The sequence below is a fragment of the Haliotis cracherodii genome, unplaced genomic scaffold, assembly GCF_022045235.1.
Source record: "Haliotis cracherodii isolate W230 unplaced genomic scaffold, xgHalCrac1.p SCAF_1, whole genome shotgun sequence".
Taxonomy (NCBI): Eukaryota; Metazoa; Mollusca; class Gastropoda; order Lepetellida; family Haliotidae; genus Haliotis; species Haliotis cracherodii.
The window spans coordinates 87,903,356-87,924,554 of NW_027266264.1; the positions used below are offsets into that span (position 1 = coordinate 87,903,356).

The 21,199-nt window shown below is 42.3% G+C and overlaps 1 protein-coding gene across 1 annotated transcript; it reads right to left on the bottom strand.

Annotated features, from left to right (window-relative positions):
* Positions 1–5,004: 5,004 nt before the first annotated feature.
* On the bottom strand, positions 5,005–6,087 carry LOC139458323 (FMRFamide peptide receptor frpr-18-like). The gene has a single exon (XM_071239714.1). The coding sequence runs from the start codon at positions 6,085–6,087 to the stop codon at positions 5,005–5,007; it is 1,083 nt and encodes a 360-aa protein (XP_071095815.1).
* Positions 6,088–21,199: the final 15,112 nt, after the last annotated feature.

The window sequence follows — 21,199 nt, forward strand, 5'->3', positions numbered from 1 at the left end:
ATCAGATAGGAAATTCAATATTCTCCACCTCTGCGTAATGTTTTAGCCGGAGGTAGATCCAGTGCCGCGTGAACGCAATTCATGTACAACCTTTACTTTTCCGATCTTAGGGAAATGTGCGTCACAAAATAAACTCGGCATCCAAAGGGTTAATGCCGAGCGCCAGACAGGGTAACAACAAGTACCATCTTTACGTCTTTTGGTATGACGTGGCCGGGCATCGAACCCTGGACCTTCCGCTCTCCGGGCGGACGCTCTACCACTAGACCACGGAGGCGTTTCCAGTGGTGAAACAGTCTTCTGTACCTTTGTAATCCAGTGACATTCCTCATTCTGTAATGTCAAATGAAACGTTCAAACATTAACAATGACAACATATATTTCAGGAATATTAACTCGACCTATATTAATCCTGCAGTATTCTAGGATGGTGGGGTAGCACAGTGGTTGAAGCGTATACCCGCCAAGATGAAGTCCCGGGTTCGATTCCCCCATGGGTACAATGCATGAAGACAATTGCTGGAGTCTCCTGACATGAGGTTACGGGTCTAGTGCTAAAAGTGGCGTAAAACCAAAATCATTCAGTCGCTCGCTCGTCCATAGTAACTTAACATACGTCAAAGTAGACAAATCATTCATGGATAACAACTTCTTTATTATACTATGTAAGATAGCTTCACGATGAATAGAAAAGAACAATGAAAAACGAAGCGTTTATAACATATTGTGCCCCATACATTTACTGGGCATAAACAGAGTGGCTGAACGGTCCCGAGAGAGATATGACAATCGGTACCGAGAGAGATATGACAATCGGTACCGAGAGAGATATGACAATCGGTACCGAGAGAGATATGACAATCGGTACCGAGAGAGATATGACAATCGGTACCGAGAGAGATATGACAATCGGTACCGAGAGAGATATGACAATCGGTACCGAGAGAGATATGACAATCGGTACCGAGAGAGATATGACAATCGGTACCGAGAGAGATATGACAATCGGTACCGAGAGACAAACGGTACCGATAATCGATGTGAGGATTGTGAGAGTATGCGGGAAATACCAATACCAAATCTACCAGACATTGCCGAGGTCGGATTCTCTTCAGGGTGTCTTCATTATTTGAATACGGGTAAATATTTTATCATCATCCTAAAAGAGGCTGTACATAATGTTCATATAAGAAATTAACGACTCGTGATCTTTGTTTACAGCTGGGAGAAAAGCTGTACCTCATAGTTTATTCTCCCTAATTTGTTTCATTGTACGATAAACAACTCCCACTCGTATTTTATTTCTTCTGTTACAGCGATGATTCGGTGAACAGCCTTATACCGTTGTCAAGATTGTTAACTAATGTCATCCGTCAGCTTCCAAGAACTGGGGGGCACGGGTGGCCCAGTCGTCTAAGGCGCCGCGATGCGCTGTGCAGAGTTGCGTCCCTTGGACACGCCAGAAACCTATGATTGTGGGTTCGAATCCCGGTTCGCCCCGATTATGTTTCTAGGTTTGTCAGCACCATATCCGTGCTGGTGGGTTTCACCGAAGTGGTAAACGTCTGAGATCTGCATCACTTCGGGTTTTCCTCCCACATTAAGCTGACACGCCGTGATATAACTGGAATACTGTTAAAAGCGGCGTTAAATCTAACTCACTCACGCACTCATCTCTCTGACAGTAAGCCCTCCAGAAACTGTCCAATGATATACATGTATTAGCCACTGACATCTTATCTAAAATTTAAAATAACTTCATTTTGCATCAGGGGGCGGTCGGGTAGCCTAGTGGTTAAAGCGTTCGCTCGTCGCGCTGAAGACCCGGGTTCGATTCCCGACATGGGTACAATGTGTGAAGCCTATTTCTGGTGTCCCCCCGCCGTGATATTGCTGGAATATTGATAAAAGCGGCGTAAAACCAAACTCACTCACTCACTCACTCACTCATTTTGCATCACTTATATCGCGACGTGAATGCACATATGTGTGTGTGTGTGTGTGTGTGTGTGTGTGTGTGTGTGTGTGTGTGTGTGTGTGTGCGTGCGTACATCTGCGTTTGCGTGTGTGTGGTTGCTCGGACTGATGCCGAGAAACCATGCCGCTGTTTAACATGCCCTACTCAGACACAGTATACTGACTCTGAGCCGATCAGTCCTTGTTTTAGCCCCTTAATGCCGAGCGCCAGACAGGGTAACAACAAGTTCCATCTTTGAACGTCTTTTGGAAGACATGGCTGGGGATTGAACCCCGGACCTTCCGTTCTCCGGGCGGACGCTCTACCACTAGACCACGGAGGCGGTTTACAATGTACGAACTGATATACACTGAAGGTCTAGTTGTAACCTCTTACCTCAAGATATAGTGGTACTCGTATCTCTAGTAGAATCTACTCGAACCCCTGGCACACCACAGCTGTCAATGCCAGAGACAGTTCCTCTCCATATGTACTTGTTTCAAATCCATCATAATAGAGAGCCAGTATGCATTTGTGTACATAAACTTAACGTACACAAATGGGTTAATCGAGATATTGGATGACTTTCATTGTGATGTTTAGTCTCATTATTTATTCACTTCATGAACGGTAGCTGTGGTATTATATATACCAGACGTGCATGTGGGGATTCCATGAATATCAGTTTTCAATGACAGAGAAATTACAACAATGGCTTCGTCCATCTCACAATGTAGATGTTTATTCACTATAACACAACATTCAATAACACCAAAACGTCCCCCACCAGTTACCCAGATACCGATCAACACATGACGGCGAGACCCGTGACGATCCGGGGAAGAATAGGTCTTCAGCAACGCATGCTTTCCGCAAAAGGCGACTATGATTGTCGTAAGAGGCGACTAACGCGATCGGTTAGTCAGCTCGCTAACTTGGTTGATGCATGTCATCGTATCCCAATTGCGCAGATCGATGCTCATGATGCCAATCACTGGATTGCGTGGTCCAGATTCGATTATTTACAGACCCCCGTCATATAGCTTGAATATTGCTTAGTGCGGCGTTAAACAACAAGCAAATAAAGAAAACATTACGGCGACTGTTGCGTGTACCCCCGGTGGCGCCCCCTGGTGGTTGCCAGCTGAAGCACACACGTCCTTGAGCCAAATCTAACTTCGATGTCAACTCATTCCACGGTTGCCTCACACAAACAGTGTCCCTTGGTACATATAACCTCCGTGCCACGTGCTTGTCATGACTAGTGTCACATTCTCATACATGTTCTTAGTACACATCACCTCGGTGCCACGTGCTTCTGACGACTAGTCATACATAAACACACATGTCCTTGATAAACATCACCTCGGTGCCACGTGCTTCTGACGACTAATCTTACATAAACACACATGTCCTTGATAAACATCACCTCGGTGCCACGTGCTTCTGACGACTAATCTTACATAAACACACATGTCCTTGATAAACATCACCTCGGTGCCACGTGCTTCTGACGACTGGTCTTACATAAACACACATGTCCTTGATAAACATCACCTCGGTGCCACGTGCTTCTGGCGGCATTAGAATTCATAAACACACATGTCCTTGATAAACATCACCTCGGTGCCACGTGCTTCTGACAACTAGTCTTACATAAACACACATGTCCTTGATAAACATCACCTCGGTGCCACGTGCTTCTGACGGCATCAGAATTCATAAACACACATGTCCTTGATAAACATCACCTCGGTGCCACGTGCTTCTGACGGCATCAGAATTCATAAACACATGTCCTTGATAAACATCACCTCGGTGCCACGTGCTTCTGACGGCATCAGAATTCATAAACACATGTCCTTGATAAACATCACCTCGGTGCCACGTGCTTCTGACGGCATCAGAATTCATAAACACATGTCCTTGATAAACATCACCTCGGTGCCACGTGCTTCTGACGACAAGTCTTACATAAACACACATGTCCTTGATAAACATCACCTCGGTGCCACGTGCTTCTGACGACAAGTCTTACATAAACACACATGTCCTTGATAAACATCACCTCGGTGCCACGTGCTTCTGACGACAAGTCTTACATAAACACACATGTCCTTGATAAACATCACCTCGGTGCCACGTGCTTCTGACGTCTAGTCTTACATAAACACACATGTCCTTGATAAACATCACCTCGGTGCCACGTGTTTCTGACGTCTAGTCTTACATAAACACACATGTCCTTGATAAACATCACCTCGGTGCCACGTGTTTCTGACGTCTAGTCTTACATAAACACACATGTCCTTGATAAACATCACCTCGGTGCCACGTGCTTCTGACGACAAGTCCTACATTAACACACATGTTCTTGATCCTGGTCCTGTTCATTCTGTAGGGTGGACAGCTTGTCGCCATGTATCCGTTGAAACCATGCAGGACAAAGCCATATATCAGATCATCTTTACTTGTCTAAGACTTCATGCTAATTGAGACGAATGCATTATGACAGAAATTCTAACCACACACAACCGCGTGAAATCTGGTTCCACATAACGACAAATGTGTAATTGTCAAACGGTAACGTCGGGCCTGTGGGAACAACATCTCCTGCGATGTGGCATCTACATGCTGCAAGGACTATCTACTGCTCAAACTCTCATTAATGTTGAGCACCACTCATTACTTTCCGCGCTAAAATAAACATGATTCTATATATATTGGCAAGTGGCTCTGCAGGCCAGTCTGGGCAAGGCCAAGCCATTAACACTTTACTCGTGCGTCAATTCCGGTTTGATGATTCCGTTCTAGGTGGCAATAACTGTTCACCCTCGGCCTATAAAATATGTGATATCGCACTTTCGCTCACAAGTACAATGTCCCTTGGTTAGGAACGGGCAAGACCTTCATCTTGTTCTGACTTTAGGTAAGCCTACCACAGCATCTCACCTTCTTCGGTATGATCTCACATTAACGGAAACTCCAAATATCATCCTAGGTAGGTAGGTTGGCCGGTTTTACATCATCCTCTGGCTTGTTCTGCTCTACTGACTACAAGTCACCGTCGGCTCGGAGTTAGTTGCGGTGTATGAGTACGGCTCGGTGACACGCCTACAGCATAAACATTGAATCTTTTGCATCAAAGTCCTCCGAAACTGAGCACTGATCGTGGAATAGAAAACAAAGTTGGCCCCACTGTTCACTAACTTCAGAATGTTCCACGTGTCAAACAAATAGGAACTTGACCTTGAAACACGGCCTTGAACAAAGAGAGGCAACATGAGCCCAACGAAGCCGACTGGATGGCTGATGAGTGACAGGGCGCACACCGCCATCACGGACAGAACCAGGCGTTTCTCCAGCTGTCGCCGTGCAGCAGACCGGAAGTTGGAACCAAAATCGGACGTAGACATTTCTTTGAGTAGCAGAATGTTGAGGAAGAGGATGGTTACCCACGGTACAATGTAGACCAACAGTGCCTGGCCAACAATCAGCGTGATGTCGTATTCGTACTTGATGATCCAACTGACGTAATTGTCCGGCGTGCACGTCGTCACGCTGATATTCCCTTCGGAATTGACACAGCGGCTGAGGTTGGAACCAGCGACTCTTTGCAGGACAGGGATGACAATCATGAAGACGTACATGGCGTACAGGACGGCGTACAGGATGCAGACTCCCCCGACTGCAGACACAACCATCTTAGCCCTCTTCCTGGAGCACACTACAATCACCTTCAGGGGTTTGCAGACCGCGATGTACCGCTCCGCGGTGATAGCCACTGTAGATAAACTCGAGCCACAGAGAGCGGCGTTGTAGATGATGGAGAGGATGTTGTTGGCGATCTTCACGTTGAGGATGGGAATGTTGAGGTCTGTGAACCTTTCGAAGTACAACACTAGGGAGATGACGACTCCGCCGAGATACACAAGGTCGTACAGAGATAGACAAAGCAGAAACAGGGAGGACGAGGACTTCCGTCTGTCGTCGGCCCATACAATGGCGGCGAGCGTGTTCCCTAGCACGCCCATAATGGCCAGGATGAACTTGATGACCTCCATGTCGTTCACATGTTTGATGGAGCTCAACTCCATGGTCTGGTTAGAATCCAGGGATGTGTTATACATGGTGTTTGTCTGGACAGGAGGAGATTCTGAAAGTACACAGAGTATACACTATACAACAGTCGACTTGGTGGCAGTCTTTTTATGATGAATCAGCTAATGTTTGGACGTTAAGTGAGTGAGTGAGTTGGGATTAACGCCGCTTTTAACAGTATTCCAGTTATATCACGGCGTGTCAGCTTAATGTGGGAGGAAAACCCGAAGTGATACATGTCTCAGACGTTTACCACTTCGATGAAACCCACGAGAACGGGTATGGTAGTGACAAACCTAGAAACATAATCGGGGCGAACCGGGATTCGAACCCATCATAGGTTTCTTGCGTGCCCAAAGGACTCAACTCTGCACAGCGAATCGCGGCGCCTTAGACGACTGGGCCATCCGTGCCCACGTATGGACGTTGGCATGGGGGCGACTGGTTGCTTGCTTTGATCCACCAAATGTAATTACAGAAGACACCGTACGTCCTTGCTTGTCAGTATGAACATATGAAGACAGTTTCAGTAAAGACTATGTCATGACGCATTTTGTATTACTATTAATGCGTATTAACCACTTAGGAGTGGGTTATTTGTATTTGTGCTTACAGCTGGTTGGTGTTTATTGGTATTTGTGCTTACAGCTAGTTGGTATTTATTGGTATTTGTGCTTACAGCTAGTTGTTATTTATTGGTTTTTGTGCTTACAGCTGGTTGGTATTTATTGGTATTTGTGCTTACGGCTAGTTGGTGTTTATTGGTATTTGTGCTTACAGCTAGTTGGTGTTTATTGGTATTTGTGCTCACAGCTAGTTGGTGTTGATTGGTATTTGTGCTTACAGCTAGTTGGTGTTTATTGGTATCTGTGCTCACAGCTAGTTGGTGTTTATTCGTATTTGTGCATACAGCAAGTTGGTGTTTATTGGCATTTGTGCTTACAACTAGCTACTGTTTATTGGTATTTGTGCTTACAGCTAGCTGGTGTTTATTGGCATTTGTGCTTACAGCTAGTTGGTGTTTAATGGTATTTGTTTACACAGCTAGCTGGTGTTTATTGGTATTTGTGCTTACAGCTAGTTGGTATTTATTGGTTTTTGTGCTTACAGATGGTTGGTATTTATTGGTATTTGTGCTTACAGCTAGTTGGTGTTTATTGGTATTTGGGCTTACAGCTAGTTGGTGTTTATTGGTATTTGGGCTTACAGCTAGTTTGTGTTTATTGGTATTTGTGCTCACAGCTAGTTGGTGTTGATTGGTATTTGTGCATACAGCTAGTTGTTGTTTATTGGTATTTGTGCTTACAGCTAGTTGGTGTACTGTTTATTGGTATCTGTGCTCACAGCTAGTTGGTGTTTATTCGTATTTGTGCATACAGCTAGTTGGTGTTTATTGGCATTTGTGCTTACAGCTAGTTGGTGTTTAATGGTATTTGTTTACACAGCTAGCTGGTGTTTATTGGTATTTGTGCATACAGCTACTTGTTTTTTACTGGTATTTGTGCTTACAGCTAGTTGGTGTTTATTGGTATCTGTGCTTACAGCTAGTTAGTATTTATTGGTATCTGTGCTTACAGCTAGTTGGTGTTTATTGATATTGGTGCTTACAGCTAGTTGGTGTTTAATGGTATTTGTTTACACAGCTAGCTGGTGTTTATTGGTATGTGTGCTTACAGCTAGTTGGTGTTTATTGGTATTTGTTTACACAGCTAGCTGGTATTTATTGGTATTTGTGCTTACAGCTAGTTTGTGTTTATTGGTATTTGTGCTTACAGCTAGTAGGTGTTTACTGGTATTTGTGCTTACAGCTAGTTAGTATTTATTGGTATCTGTGCTTACAGCTAGTTGGTATTTATTGGTATTGGTGCTTACAGCTAGTTGGTGTTTATTGCTATTGGTGCTTACAGCTAGTTGGTGTTTATTGGTATTTGTTTACACAGCTAGCTGGTGTTTATTGGTATGTGTGCTTACAGCTAGTTGGTGTTTATTGGTATTTGTTTACACAGCTAGCTGGTATTTATTGGTATTTGTGCTTACATCTAGTTTGTGTTTATTGGTATTTGTGCTTACAGCTAGTAGGTGTTTACTGGTATTTGTGCTTACAGCTAGTTAGTATTTATTGGTATCTGTGCTTACAGCTAGTTGGTATTTATTGGTATTGGTGCTTACAGCTAGTTGGTGTTTATTGCTATTGGTGCTTACAGCTAGTTGGTGTTTATTGGTATTTGTTTACACAGCTAGCTGGTGTTTATTGGTATTTGTGCATAGAGTATGACAGATTATGTGTTTTTTTGCGTCTTGTATTAACCATTAACTATCCAAAATTACTTAAAACTTACGGGAAAGGACAGGTCACCAACATTGAAAATATATAAACTTTCAATAAAACGCCGCATGATATAAGACCAAACACAGCCAACATGGTCGTTTGTGATAAAGTTAATTTGATCGCTCTGATATGTGAGACATTATGGTTACGATAAAAAGTGTCGTTCATGTGCAGAGTGATCTCCAATCGATATTAAAGAAATAAACGACGAGGGGGAGTTGTTTATCGTGCAACAGAAAAATGTAGGGACAATAAACCACGAATGCGCATTGTTTTATGGTATGATAAACAACGACCACAAGTCATTTATTACCTACAAAAGCGATGACCATTATTAATTTACAACCCCAAAACCCCCAAATTACTACATTTACAGGACTTAAACATATTTACCCGTATTTAAATAACGATGTCCAATTTACGAGGTCATCAAGTTGCGAGCGTATGTTTGAATCTCAAGAAATGACGTCATGGTAGAACAAGGTTTCATCGTGAAATAAACGGCACCTCGTCGTTCATTGTAATTTGCGATTCATTGCGAAGCTCTCTTATATCACATGATAATGTGCCTTCAAAAATAGATTTTTGCGTTTTGAATAGTTTTGTTGACATTATGAAAATGCGATGTTTACTAGTATGTTGATCTACATGACTCCAGAGTAGAACTAAATAACAAATGCCATTCTCCTAACTAAACGTTTACACAATAATGAGATATGTTGTGTTTGTATGCTACTCTATGTACGTTCTAATGATTTATAGTCAAGTAAAAACATAGCGAAATGGTAGTGATCGTTGATGTCAAATGGCTTTGAAATTTGTTCTTCTAAGGACTTCAATGAGCCAGACCAAGGTAATAATTCCCTAGCGGCTTGTAATCACCCTCCATATGTCACATCACACGAACGCAGCTCTCCTGTTGCATTACAAATAGATAGTTATATTGCAATGAACCGTCCTTAACGACTGTTTATTACCACAGTACAAGATCACGTTTCAAATAAAAGAGAAACTCATGCGACATTCAAGAATCCATTAAGATCGTTATTCCAATCTGCTAAACAAAACCTAGATATCTAAAGATCAAAATGTTGCTTTTATGTCCATTCTCGTATTGTTTTCGAATAACTGATATTCAAGTTATCCATCAATCTGAAAAAGGTAAACTCTTGTTACTTTGGTTCAGAAGACACCAGGAAGCGCAGTTGAAACGTGTGTTGCCATGGGGTACCTTTAATTGGAACTGTGCCGACAGCCAGCTCTATCAAAAGAACCCCTCTTTTAGGGGAACTTATTCAACTTTCAGTATGTGTTTATTCATAATATACCAGCAAACGTTTGTTTATTTGAACATTGTGATTACACATATGTCCCAACAGGACACGAGGTACTCACAACGACGTCTAGATAAATGTGGGTGAGTTTGATTTTAAGCCGCTTTTAGCAATAGTCCAGTAATATCAAGGCGGGGGACACCAGATATGGGCTTCACACATTGTACCCATGTCGGGAAACGAACCCGGGTCTTCGGCGTGACGAACGAACGCTTTAACCACTGGGCTACCTGACCGTCCCTACGTCTAGTTAAAGATAAGGCAATAAACAGCAATCCGTTGAGAATGCTATCCCTTAAAATGGAAAATGGGCAAGTATCAATGATGGTCAAAAGCAGTAAAATGTCAAGACAAGTATACGGTTTAAACGAAATCTCTGTACACATCTTTCCAAGATTACTAGATACTACGTATGTTGGTATGACACTGTAGCAGAGCTCGGTCGAGTTATGCATGGCGCTACATATGTTGGTATGACACTATAGCAGAGCTCGGTCGAGTTATGCAGGGCGCTACATATGTTGGTATGACACTGTAGCAGAGCTCGGTCGTGTTATGCAGGGCGCTACATATGTTGGTATGACACTGTAGCAGAGCTCGGTCGTGTTATGCAGGGCGCTACATATGTTGGTATGACACTGTAGCAGACCTTGGTCGGGTTATGCAGGGCGCTACATATGTTGGTATGACACTGTAGCAGACCTTGGTCGAGTTATGCAGGGCGCTACATATGTTGGTATGACACTGTAGCAGGGCTCGGTCGTGTTATGCAGGGCTCTACATATTTAACACTCTCTTTCTGATAACATGTTAACTCCCTTTTTTCCCTCGATTTAAACTCGATTAACCGATTCATGATACTAACCAATCCTTATATACATATATACAGCCGTCCAGCTGCTTGAATATATCGGCAAGAAGGATCACAATTAGTCTAGTTTGCGTAATTCTAGCTGAGCATCAACATGTTTGCTTCGTACTGATTGGGTACCTCGTACTGATTGGCTACTTCGTACTGATTGGCTACTTCGTACTGATTGGCTACTTCGTACTGATTGGCTACTTCGTACTGATTGGCTACTTCGTACTGATTGGCTACCTCGTACTGATTGGCTACCTCGTACTGATTGGCTTCTTCGTACTGATTGGGTACCTCGTACTGATTGGCTACTTCGTACTGATTGGCTACTTCGTACTGATTGGCTACTTCGTACTGATTGGCTACTTCGTACTGATTGGCTCCTTCGTACTGATTGGCTACTTCGTGCTGATTGGGTACCTCGCACTGATTGTCTACTTCGTACTGATTGGCTACTTGGTACTGATTGGCTACTTCGTACTGATTGGCTACTTCGTACTGATTGGCTACTTCGTACTGATTGGCTACTTCGTGCTGATTGGGTACCTCGCACTGATTGGCTACTTCGGACTGATTGGCTACTTCGTACTGATTGGCTACTTCGTACTAAATGTTTCCACTGTTTGCGGTGGGTGATGACTATTACACCAGTGTCACAAGTTAATTTCACCCCACCTTTCTCGTGTTTGTAAACAAATGCGGATATTCTGAAATCAGAGCAGATAAGCCCTAGACTCGACATGTTGTTTCACATTATTCTGTAAAGATGATGCTACAACTATAACAGTGAAGAGTGTAACAACATATCTTTACACATCAAAGTGGCCGCATCGCTAGCTATTCCTAAGGCTTGGAATAACGCACGTGGAGCCGTACAACTATTATAAACAAAGGAAAAATACGCAAATGGAAATAGATAATTTCTCAATAAAAAGTACCAGGATCACCGCAACATTATTTCTTGATGTGAAGTTTGCATGACATACGACTTTTGTTGTTGGAAGAGCGGCCGGTCATATAAATAGAATACTGAACTCACTCCCGTGTAATGCTAATTTTCTGAAACGAGTAAATAGTTCTGGTATCTGACCAGATATAAGTATGTCATTTGAACGTATGTAAAATTCAGCTGATTAACTTTGTAAATCGCTCCCCGAGTCCAGATCAAGTCATGCGTATGAATACAAAGTCATGTAAATAGGCATCATCAAGTGCAACTATAATATCAAAGCTTTAGCAATTCAAACAGAGAAAAAACCCGAACACTCATATTTTCAACAACAAACATACTTTAATGGATTTCCTGCGCAACTACGATATTGCGGTTGGGATTCGAAAACAATATCAAAAGACGTTTAATCGTTCGCTGACGTTTTTTCACAGGAGACATGTGTCTGATGACTTGTCAGTGATCTGGTTTTAATTACAATTAACATGTATCACAGAATTGGTGATTGTTCCGGCACAGTTAGAGCTGAGTGTGCGAGACTGGCTAGCTGTCATATTGAAAGTTTGGGATGGAGCAGAGACGGTCGACGGTAGGCAAGTCGGAACACAGAGCAGTGATTGTGAAGTGCAAGAATCACAGGCCTGTTTATCAATTTACTGATGTTTTTGTGCTGCTCTTCAGATAGTTGTGAATAGAGAGCGATTGCACATTTCTATGGCCACCGATTTGTATTTTCTGATCAGGTGGAACATTTTGCTCAGAAAGAGTTTGGACCAGATACTTTCGGGCGGAATGATTCGTCAACCGTTTGATGGATTCAAGTTTTGCTTTTGCTGCCATGCGTTTCATTATGGACAAAAGCTTGTTGATGCCATCATGTTGTTGCTTAAACCAAGGATGTGTCGGAGTGGAACCAGCTTTTGAATTTGTTGCAAAGTAAATTGGCCACTAAGACCATTTGGTGTAAGGTTAGCATAGCACTTATGTACGCACGGACGGGGCAGCGATCGTCACCTGTTGCCCAAGCTTTGGGCGTGACAGTCCGAACATCTCGGATGTTTACATCAGTGCGTGTTTTGGTTTGACGCAAGTACTGCAAGTACTCCATACCATTTGGATCTTGACTTGATCAAGTCTCCCAGTGCATATGTCTAGGAGGAGTAATGCTGCGAAGCCCAACATGTGTTGTGCCACCAAAGTGTGTTCAAATGGACTCGGGAGTTTCGACAACTTATTCGACGGATTTCCCTAAAGTTTCTCTAAGAATGAGCACACATAGGTAAGTTTCCGAGATCCTCGTGTTTTCAGGACCTCTAGATCTCTGACATGTGAAAAGTCATCTTTGAACAGTACATTGAGATCGGACACACTGAAGTCTTTGTCAACAAAGGTGTGTGGGTGTAACATGGCCGAAACAGTCTCCGAATGCGTTGTGCGATATCGAGGTACCTGCTTCATGGAACCATCATCCAGCGGTATGTTCCTAAAGGTTGAGCAACCGATAGCACTCGTCCCTTCAGCTGACCGTCAATTTGACACAATCATTTACTTTTTTACTTTTTTTTCATAATCGGTTGCCATTGTGATCATTCGTTGGACGACAGATTCATTGTCTGCTATCTGTACTTTTGTTTTCCTATCCGTATATTCAGAACGTATAACTTATTTTATCTCATAAGAATTCATCTGAACAGAAAGTGTTTGTAATCGGCACATTTGACAGTATGACAGAAACCATTTTGATAGGTCATGTGATGTACTATGTGACCGACCACATATAGTTCCGTGTTCACGTGATTATTAAACAACGTGTAAAACAGCTGTATGTTTATTACACGGGTGCTCTCTTCCCGGGTGAGTAACAAGACCTCGAAACTAACGTTCATAAGTGTATGAAAGACAGATTTTGACGAGTTGGTTTCCTAAAATGACGTAAACACAGACGGACTACTTCCACATTCCGAGGGAAACTCCGAGAATTCCCCAGCACGAATAAATACAGAAACGTTGTTTCTGGCCCATTAATCTTGAGATCAGCTTTTCAGCATAGATTGGGATAAGTTAGAGAGTTTGACTGCATGTCCGTGATATATCTAGAATATCCTCGCAAGCGACCCATGCAAGAGAACAAACCGAAGAAATGCACATCCAAATGATCTACTCGACAGTGACAGACTATAGCAATCTGTGAATTTACCTCAATATCTGTCTGGCACATCTTTATAATCACAATTCAATGATCGACCAATTGATCAATGCTCACTAACACTTGTTATCGCCACATGTTCATGACCAACTTCGGAAATCACTCCAGTCACGTTGGTCGTGATGTCTCTGTGGCTGACTGATTGGGGTGGTTCTTCACATGCCTTTCTCATCTAAGGGGGACATAATTTTAATATATTTGTTGTTACCAAACTACAAAAGATATTACTGTACATATGCATGTCATCTCTCCTTTTGAGGACATATTTTATTCCCCGTTACAACTGGTTTATGCTGTTCCCTTTATTTAACACTTTAAACATTTAACATGTATACCACTATGATCGTGACAACTTATTATCTCCTGTTCCTTGAAAACAATAAGAAATAACAAAGTCATTGTTGTGAAAACATATTATTGCTTTTGATTTCGGGGTATGTTTGTTTTCTTTTTTGTTTGTTTATTACATATGTACTTAAACCCATGTGTGTCATGTTCACATTCTTGATTCTGAAGGTACCACATGCAGATTACAATTTGTTTCACCCTCTGAGTTACATATGTGTGCTTTAGGCTAGTATAGGTACTTGCATCAATAGCTAGGTATGCAACACATTGTCTTTGCGCTCATACTTTGCAAATGTATATACATGCTGGAGATTCATAATTGTCAATGTCGTGTATTTCTCACTATGTTTTTTCAATGTCGGGCCATACACGATAACTCGTAGCTGACCATCCAGTATATTGATTGAACATACCCATGTAAGCTACAGGCCTGATCCTATCGGTGGATGGTTTCTAATGTATGACATGTTCACTGTGTTTAATGACATTGCAGAAGCTCATGAATTTCAACTTCTCTCAGCGCGTTGTTTTGGTTTGTTTGTTTGTTTGTTTGTTGTTTGACGCCGCACTCGGCAATAGTCAAGCTATAACACGGCGGTTTGTAAATAATCGCCTCTGGGCCAGACAATCCAGTGACGCAAACTGGGATACGGTGACATGGATCAACCAAGTCATCGAGCCTGACCACCGATCCCATTAGTCGTCTCTTACGACAAGCATAATCTCATTTTACGGCAAGCATGGGTTGCTGAAGACCAATTCTAACCCGGATGTTTGCGGGTCGCGATGTTTGGGTACAGATGCTAGTACTTTTATCAAGCACCGATCGACGTTACACTCAGTACAGTGACAAATCGGGATAGTTTCAATGTTTCTGTCAATAGTTAAGCACTATTTTGAGATTAATGTTTAAATGGAACTTCTTTATTTTTAAATGCTGAAAACTGCCTTCGTCAGGGAAATGACTTTATTTATTTAGTATTCATGAGATATCATCTGTCAACCGACAACATTGCGGAACACAACTTAATTTCCATTAAATTAACTTTAAATTCACTTTAAGGACAGCATGGTTCAGGATGAATCCCCGTGTTTCCCATGTAGAGGGCTACCTGTACATTCATCCACGTTAAACTGAATTTGAAACGGAACGCGAACCGAACCATGAGACCATTCAAAGCGAACTCTTTTGTGTTAGCGAACCGAGCCATGAGACCATTCAAAGCGAACTCTTTTGTGTTAGCGAAACGAAGCATGAGACCATTGAAAGCGAACTCTTTTGTGTTAGCGAACCGAACCATGAGACCATGGAAAGCGAACTCTTTTGTGTTAACGAACCGAGCCATGAGACCATTCAAAGCGAACTCTTTTGTGTTAGCGAACCGAGCCATGAGACCATTCAAAGCGAACTCTTTTGTGTTAGCGAACCGAGCCATGAGACCATTCAAAGCGAACTCTTTTGTGTTAGCGAAACGAAGCATGAGACCATTCAAAGCGAACTCTTTTGTGTTAGCGAACCGAGCCATGAGACCATTCAAAGCGAACTGTTTTGTGTTAGCGAACCGAGCCATGAGACCATTCAAAGCGAACTGTTTTGTGTTAGCGAAACGAAGCAGCATGGGTCTAATAATTCAAGCAGCTCATCCATTCAAATTACGGAAACACCAAGAAGAGCGCTTTCTACGGCACTGTGTATGTTCAAACACGGAGGTTGTAAACAATAATCCTGTATATATGACAGTTATTGGAAGCCTTATAGGAAAACTGAGCACGTTTTTTACCACACGTCACTATTATGACGTCAGACCTCTCTTTGTCAATCAAGACATTCGACGTAACAGACAGATTGGAAAGGGCCAAATTTCAAGATCGTGATGTCCCCCAGAATTACATTTTCTTTGTCATTTTAAGCATTTAAATCGTGATTTGTACCCAAATTTATAGCTATACATATTTTAAATATTGCAGAAACCTACGACTGTCAAAATACAGTTTCATAAATCTTACAGACGTTGACTGAGAAAGAAGTATGTATCTATAAATATTTGGTTCAGTAGCGATGTAGCCGTCAAATCAGTTGTTTCAATGAGGAGTGGCTATTGTTATTTGAAACATCTGATTGACCAGTCAGAATCGCGTATTTTCCAACATCGTGGTAGAATACATAATGGTAATGACATGCCGACTGTTGTGGTTGTTTCTGAAGTATAAAGACCCCTCAACCCTGAGTCTAGATGTTTATGTTATACAGTCAGGCACTGTCAATGCCTCATAGGGCTCTTACCTAAAACCCTTCGGTTTAAAAGCGTGGCTATTGTCAAACATCAAAATCAATAATCGTAAACATATTTTATCACAAGGCAGAATTATCAACAAAGCTGTTTACCTGTTAACTAGCTATGGTATTTACCTGTTAACTAGCTATGGGGTTTAGCTGTTTACTAGCTACGGGGTTTAGCTGTTAACTAGCGATGGAGTTTACCTGTAAAGTAATGTGTATGTGGAATTTGTCCTCCAAAATGTGTCTTTAAACTAAACGTCAACTGAAATGTGTTTTCAAAGTAAACAATATAATGTACTTACCAATCTATCAGCTGAAGAATCTACAGTGAGGGTTGGACGCAGCTGTGTCATACTTTAAAAGGTTGGCAATTATATTTGATGCGCGAGTCGCTCCTGGCATTCTCATTGGTTCCTCTGATGTGCACTGACGACGCCCCTGGGGGAGGGGGCCGGGCAGATATAATCAATTTCCACTTCCGAGGGAGAGCAGGGCAAATTGGCTGAGACGACAGTCTTAAGAATCTGGCGTTTTATGTACCTCTGTGTTTCAGTATGGTCTGAGGTCTTATTACTGGGGGTGATAATCATTGCTGCCGATTTCTTTTCAAGCCTCCAGCTCATTCTGCTCTATAGAGTTTCAATTAGAGATGTGATAGTAATGGAAGTATTGGTGTTGTTAGTAATAAGCCCTGTATGTTACGGGTGTCCCGCGGTGTCTGTACTCGGTGAGATTGTCCGCCTCGCGCCAGCCACGCAGCACATCATTGTATAAGACGGTAGACGTGTGGTGCTATGCTGTAATGTTTTTATGTCCACTCTACAAAACTAATCATACCGGACTTTCTTGACGTCAGTGGATTCACCCTCCCTGTAACGATAAGATGACGACAGCCACACTACTGGCCATGATATATGTTAACCCCATGTTGCCGATGCATATCAAGTTTTGTACAAAAGAGGATATTCGAAGAAATTGCGTTCATTTATTGCTAACAACATTACAACGATACCTGCAAGCAGGTGTCATCACTCCAGATAGCTTCAATTCCCCTAGCGTCCTTATAGTATAGAACTAAATGATACACCTGATTAAAGACTAGCATTAACCTCCGTCTCCCAGCAGGGTCTCGCTATAAACCTCTTCTGAAACATCACCAGACAAGAGAACCAAGTCACCAATATTGACGCTACAAACCAACACTACCGCTATCAAACGAAACTATTTCTTGGGTTTGATCAAGTTTACATTTGTAACTTTGGGCGAACGTTGTGTCTCCAACTATATCCTGGCTTATAACAGTTTGTTTTACCTGTCGGTATGAACTTTCATGGCAGGTGGACCAATCACACTTTCAACCAAATGGCATAGTTGTGAACGACATTACTAGTTTGAGATCGACAACAGAAACAGGAAGAGGTTTCGAAAAGATCGTCATTTTGTTTTCGATATGACATCCTTATTCAAAGTTCGCTTTCGATAGTAGAAAGTATAATATTAGGAGGTAAGCGACGTCGAAAGAGATTGGCATATTCGGGAACGACTGTAGGATTTATAGCGGGCTGTGAGCCGTAAACCCAGCAGCGCACATTGATAGACATTTCTGACCGATCCACTCGTAGCCCCAGTTGTGATGTTGGTTAATCAGTGAAAGGGTGACACGATACGATATAACGGTACGACATGTTCTGTTTGTTTGTTTGTTGTTTACCCCCGCACTCAGCAATGTTCCAGCTCTATGACGGCGGTTTGTAGGTAATCGAGTCTTGACCAGACAATCCAGTAATTTACATCATCATCATCATCATCATCATCATCATCATCGATCTACGCAGTTGGGATACGATGACATGCATCAACCAAGTCAGTGAGCCCGACCACCCGATCCCGTTAGTCGCCTCTTACGACAAGCACAGTCACCTTTTACGGCAAGTATGAGCTGCTGAAGACCAGTTCTACCCTGGATGGTCACGGGTCGCGATGTTTGGGTACAGATGCCAGTACTTTTGTCAAGCAATCCTCGACGTTACACTCAGTAAAGTGACATATCGGGATATGTTCAATGTTTCTGTCAATAGTTGAGAACTATTTTGAGATTAATGTTGATATGGAACTTCTTTAGTTTTAAATACTGAAACCGGTCCTTGTCAGGGAAAAATTACTTTATTAAGCTCGTATTTATTTGATCGCATCTGTCAGCGAACCAAATTGTGAAACACAATTTAATTTCTTTTGAAATTAAATTTAAATTCACTTTAAGGACATCATGGTTTGGAATTAATCCCTGTGTTTCCACGGGGTACGTGTCCGGTACAGTGTTATTTCTATTTCAGGATTTGGCATTCAATATTCTCTTACATTCTTTTAATGAAATGCTTGACACGTGTAAACCATGTTATGATATTTCCCACAGAGCAAATACGCTTTCAATGTCATAGAAATATATGTCATTGAACAACACCCCGTCAAATAATATCGATGAATGTATAAAACTACCTAGTTTATTGAACCTTCCTTTCATGAGATTCATGAGTTTACCTAAAGAGGTTCAGTTGGCCCTTGATGTACTATTTTCTATGTTAGGGGAGGAGAGGATGTGCGGGTGTGGTGGTGGTGGGGGTGGGGGTGATCCTCTTGTGAAGCATGTCAAGACTCGTGATGAAAACAAGGCATTCCACAGTTTTCGTAAACGAGCCAATGATGTGGGACATAATTTCAATGTCAATTTTGATTTTGTTGATGGTTCTGTACTGCTGGACGGTACAGAAATGAGTGCCAACCAGGCGAAGCGCCATATCACATCGGCCCAGACTCAGTTTTTCAAGGACAGGCTATCTGAATGACCAGTGCATCGAATTTATATGCAATGTGTTGAGAAGATCAGCAACCCCGCAGAGTCCTTCGCTTGGATGAAGTCGGCTGGCCTGAAAAGTGAAACAGAAGGGTTCACTGAAATGTAGAATATGCATTGAATTTAATGAGACTGTCCAACACATTGTCAGTGGATGTCCAGCTTTGGCACAAACACAGTATCTTAAGCGACATGACGGAGTGGCTCGATCATTTTGTTACCGTCTCTCCATGCTTGTGGTTTTGATACAGAGGTCCATCCATGGTACCACCCGGAATAGGTAGAGGGCGTCATGGAAATGATAAATGCAATTTTTTTGGAATAGGACCGTATACAGCCTCAGACGTATCGAGGCCAACAAACCTGATCTTGTCCTTTCTGATAAATCCAATGAAATCATTAATATTATTGAATTTTCTGTCCCTTTTGGCACTAATGTAATTGACAAGATTCAGGAAAAACATGGTCAAATATGCAGACCTCGCTATCGAAAAGTCCCGCTTGCATCCCGCCATTGTTCCCAGTGCCTTAGGTACCTCACAATCTGTTGACTGACATTGGGAGAGTACCCGGGTTTGCTACCAGGAATACATTCTGTCTGACAATCTGGAAATGCAGAAGGCGTGGGTGAGCCTAAGCAGCCTGACTGTGCTAGGATCACCCAAACCCTCTTTGCTGCATTTTATATTTTAATCTGTAAATTATGATAATATGCCATTTATATTGCGCATATTTCCACAACACACAGGGGCAATCATTATTACTACCCCGGTCACTGGATCGGTTTGCACTCAACAATCATTCCTAGCTCCCTAGGGAGTATACACCAGAAGCTGAAGCAGTGACGTGACCAACATTCTGAGACAACTCCAACTGTCTGTCTCTGAAGCACCCTGAAAATAATGTCGACATGGCCTAATTATTTCACTCAAGTGAAATATCAATTTAATTTTATATCTATCGGCAAGTGTGGTGTTGCATCAATGAAATCAATACACACTAATATTACATATTGGTGATCGACTGGGTACAGTTAGGTTATCGCTCCCTATGTGAATGTGGATTCTCTCATGAGTACTCATACAGAGCTATTCATATATCTTAATATTCACCATCAAGTGACTAGTACAATGCCCATTATACTGTCTGCTACCTTTGGTAAAGAACTTCTTGAGTTCTCGAGGTTCGTGGTTAAAGTGTGTGACGATGGCCCCTCCACGAGAACACAGCGTAGCCTTGGGCAGGGTCCAGGTTATATTGTGATTGAGTTCAGTGAAAATAAAACGAAGGAAGGCTTCAAGAGAACAGTGTGTGCTGAACAAAATGTCAGCGAGCACGCCATGGCTTCCGGCAGTGTGAACCATCTACACCTCTCGTTACAGGACACGCATTCATATTCACGTTTCCCCTTCTCATTACCGCGGTGTGGCATCATAATGTATGCAGGTCAATCAGCTGGACATGATGCCCGCCAGCCTGTCTTGGGCTGACTGAAAACTTACTCCTACATTAGACTGACCACGTAATGCACAGGGTGAAACGTTCTTCTGTATTATACTGACCAGTCTTGCACAGGGTGAAACTTAATGTTACATAAGACTGACCAGTCGTGCACAGGGTGAAACTTACTACTATATCAGACTGATCTGTCTTGCACAGGGTGAAACTTACTGCTATATTATATTGACCAGTCGTGCATGGGGTGAAACCTACTGCTATATTATACTGACCAGTCGTGCATAGTGTTAAACATACTGCTATATTCGATTGACCAGTCGTGCATAGTGTTAAACTTCCTGCTATATTCGATTGACCAGTCGTGCATGGGGTGAAACCTACTGCTATATCATACTGACCAGTCGTGCATAGTGTTAATCTTCCTGCTATATTCGATTGAACAGTCGTGCATGGGGTGAAACCTACTGCTATATCAGACTGATCTGTCTTGCTGTGTGTTAAACTTCCTGCTATATCTGACTGACCA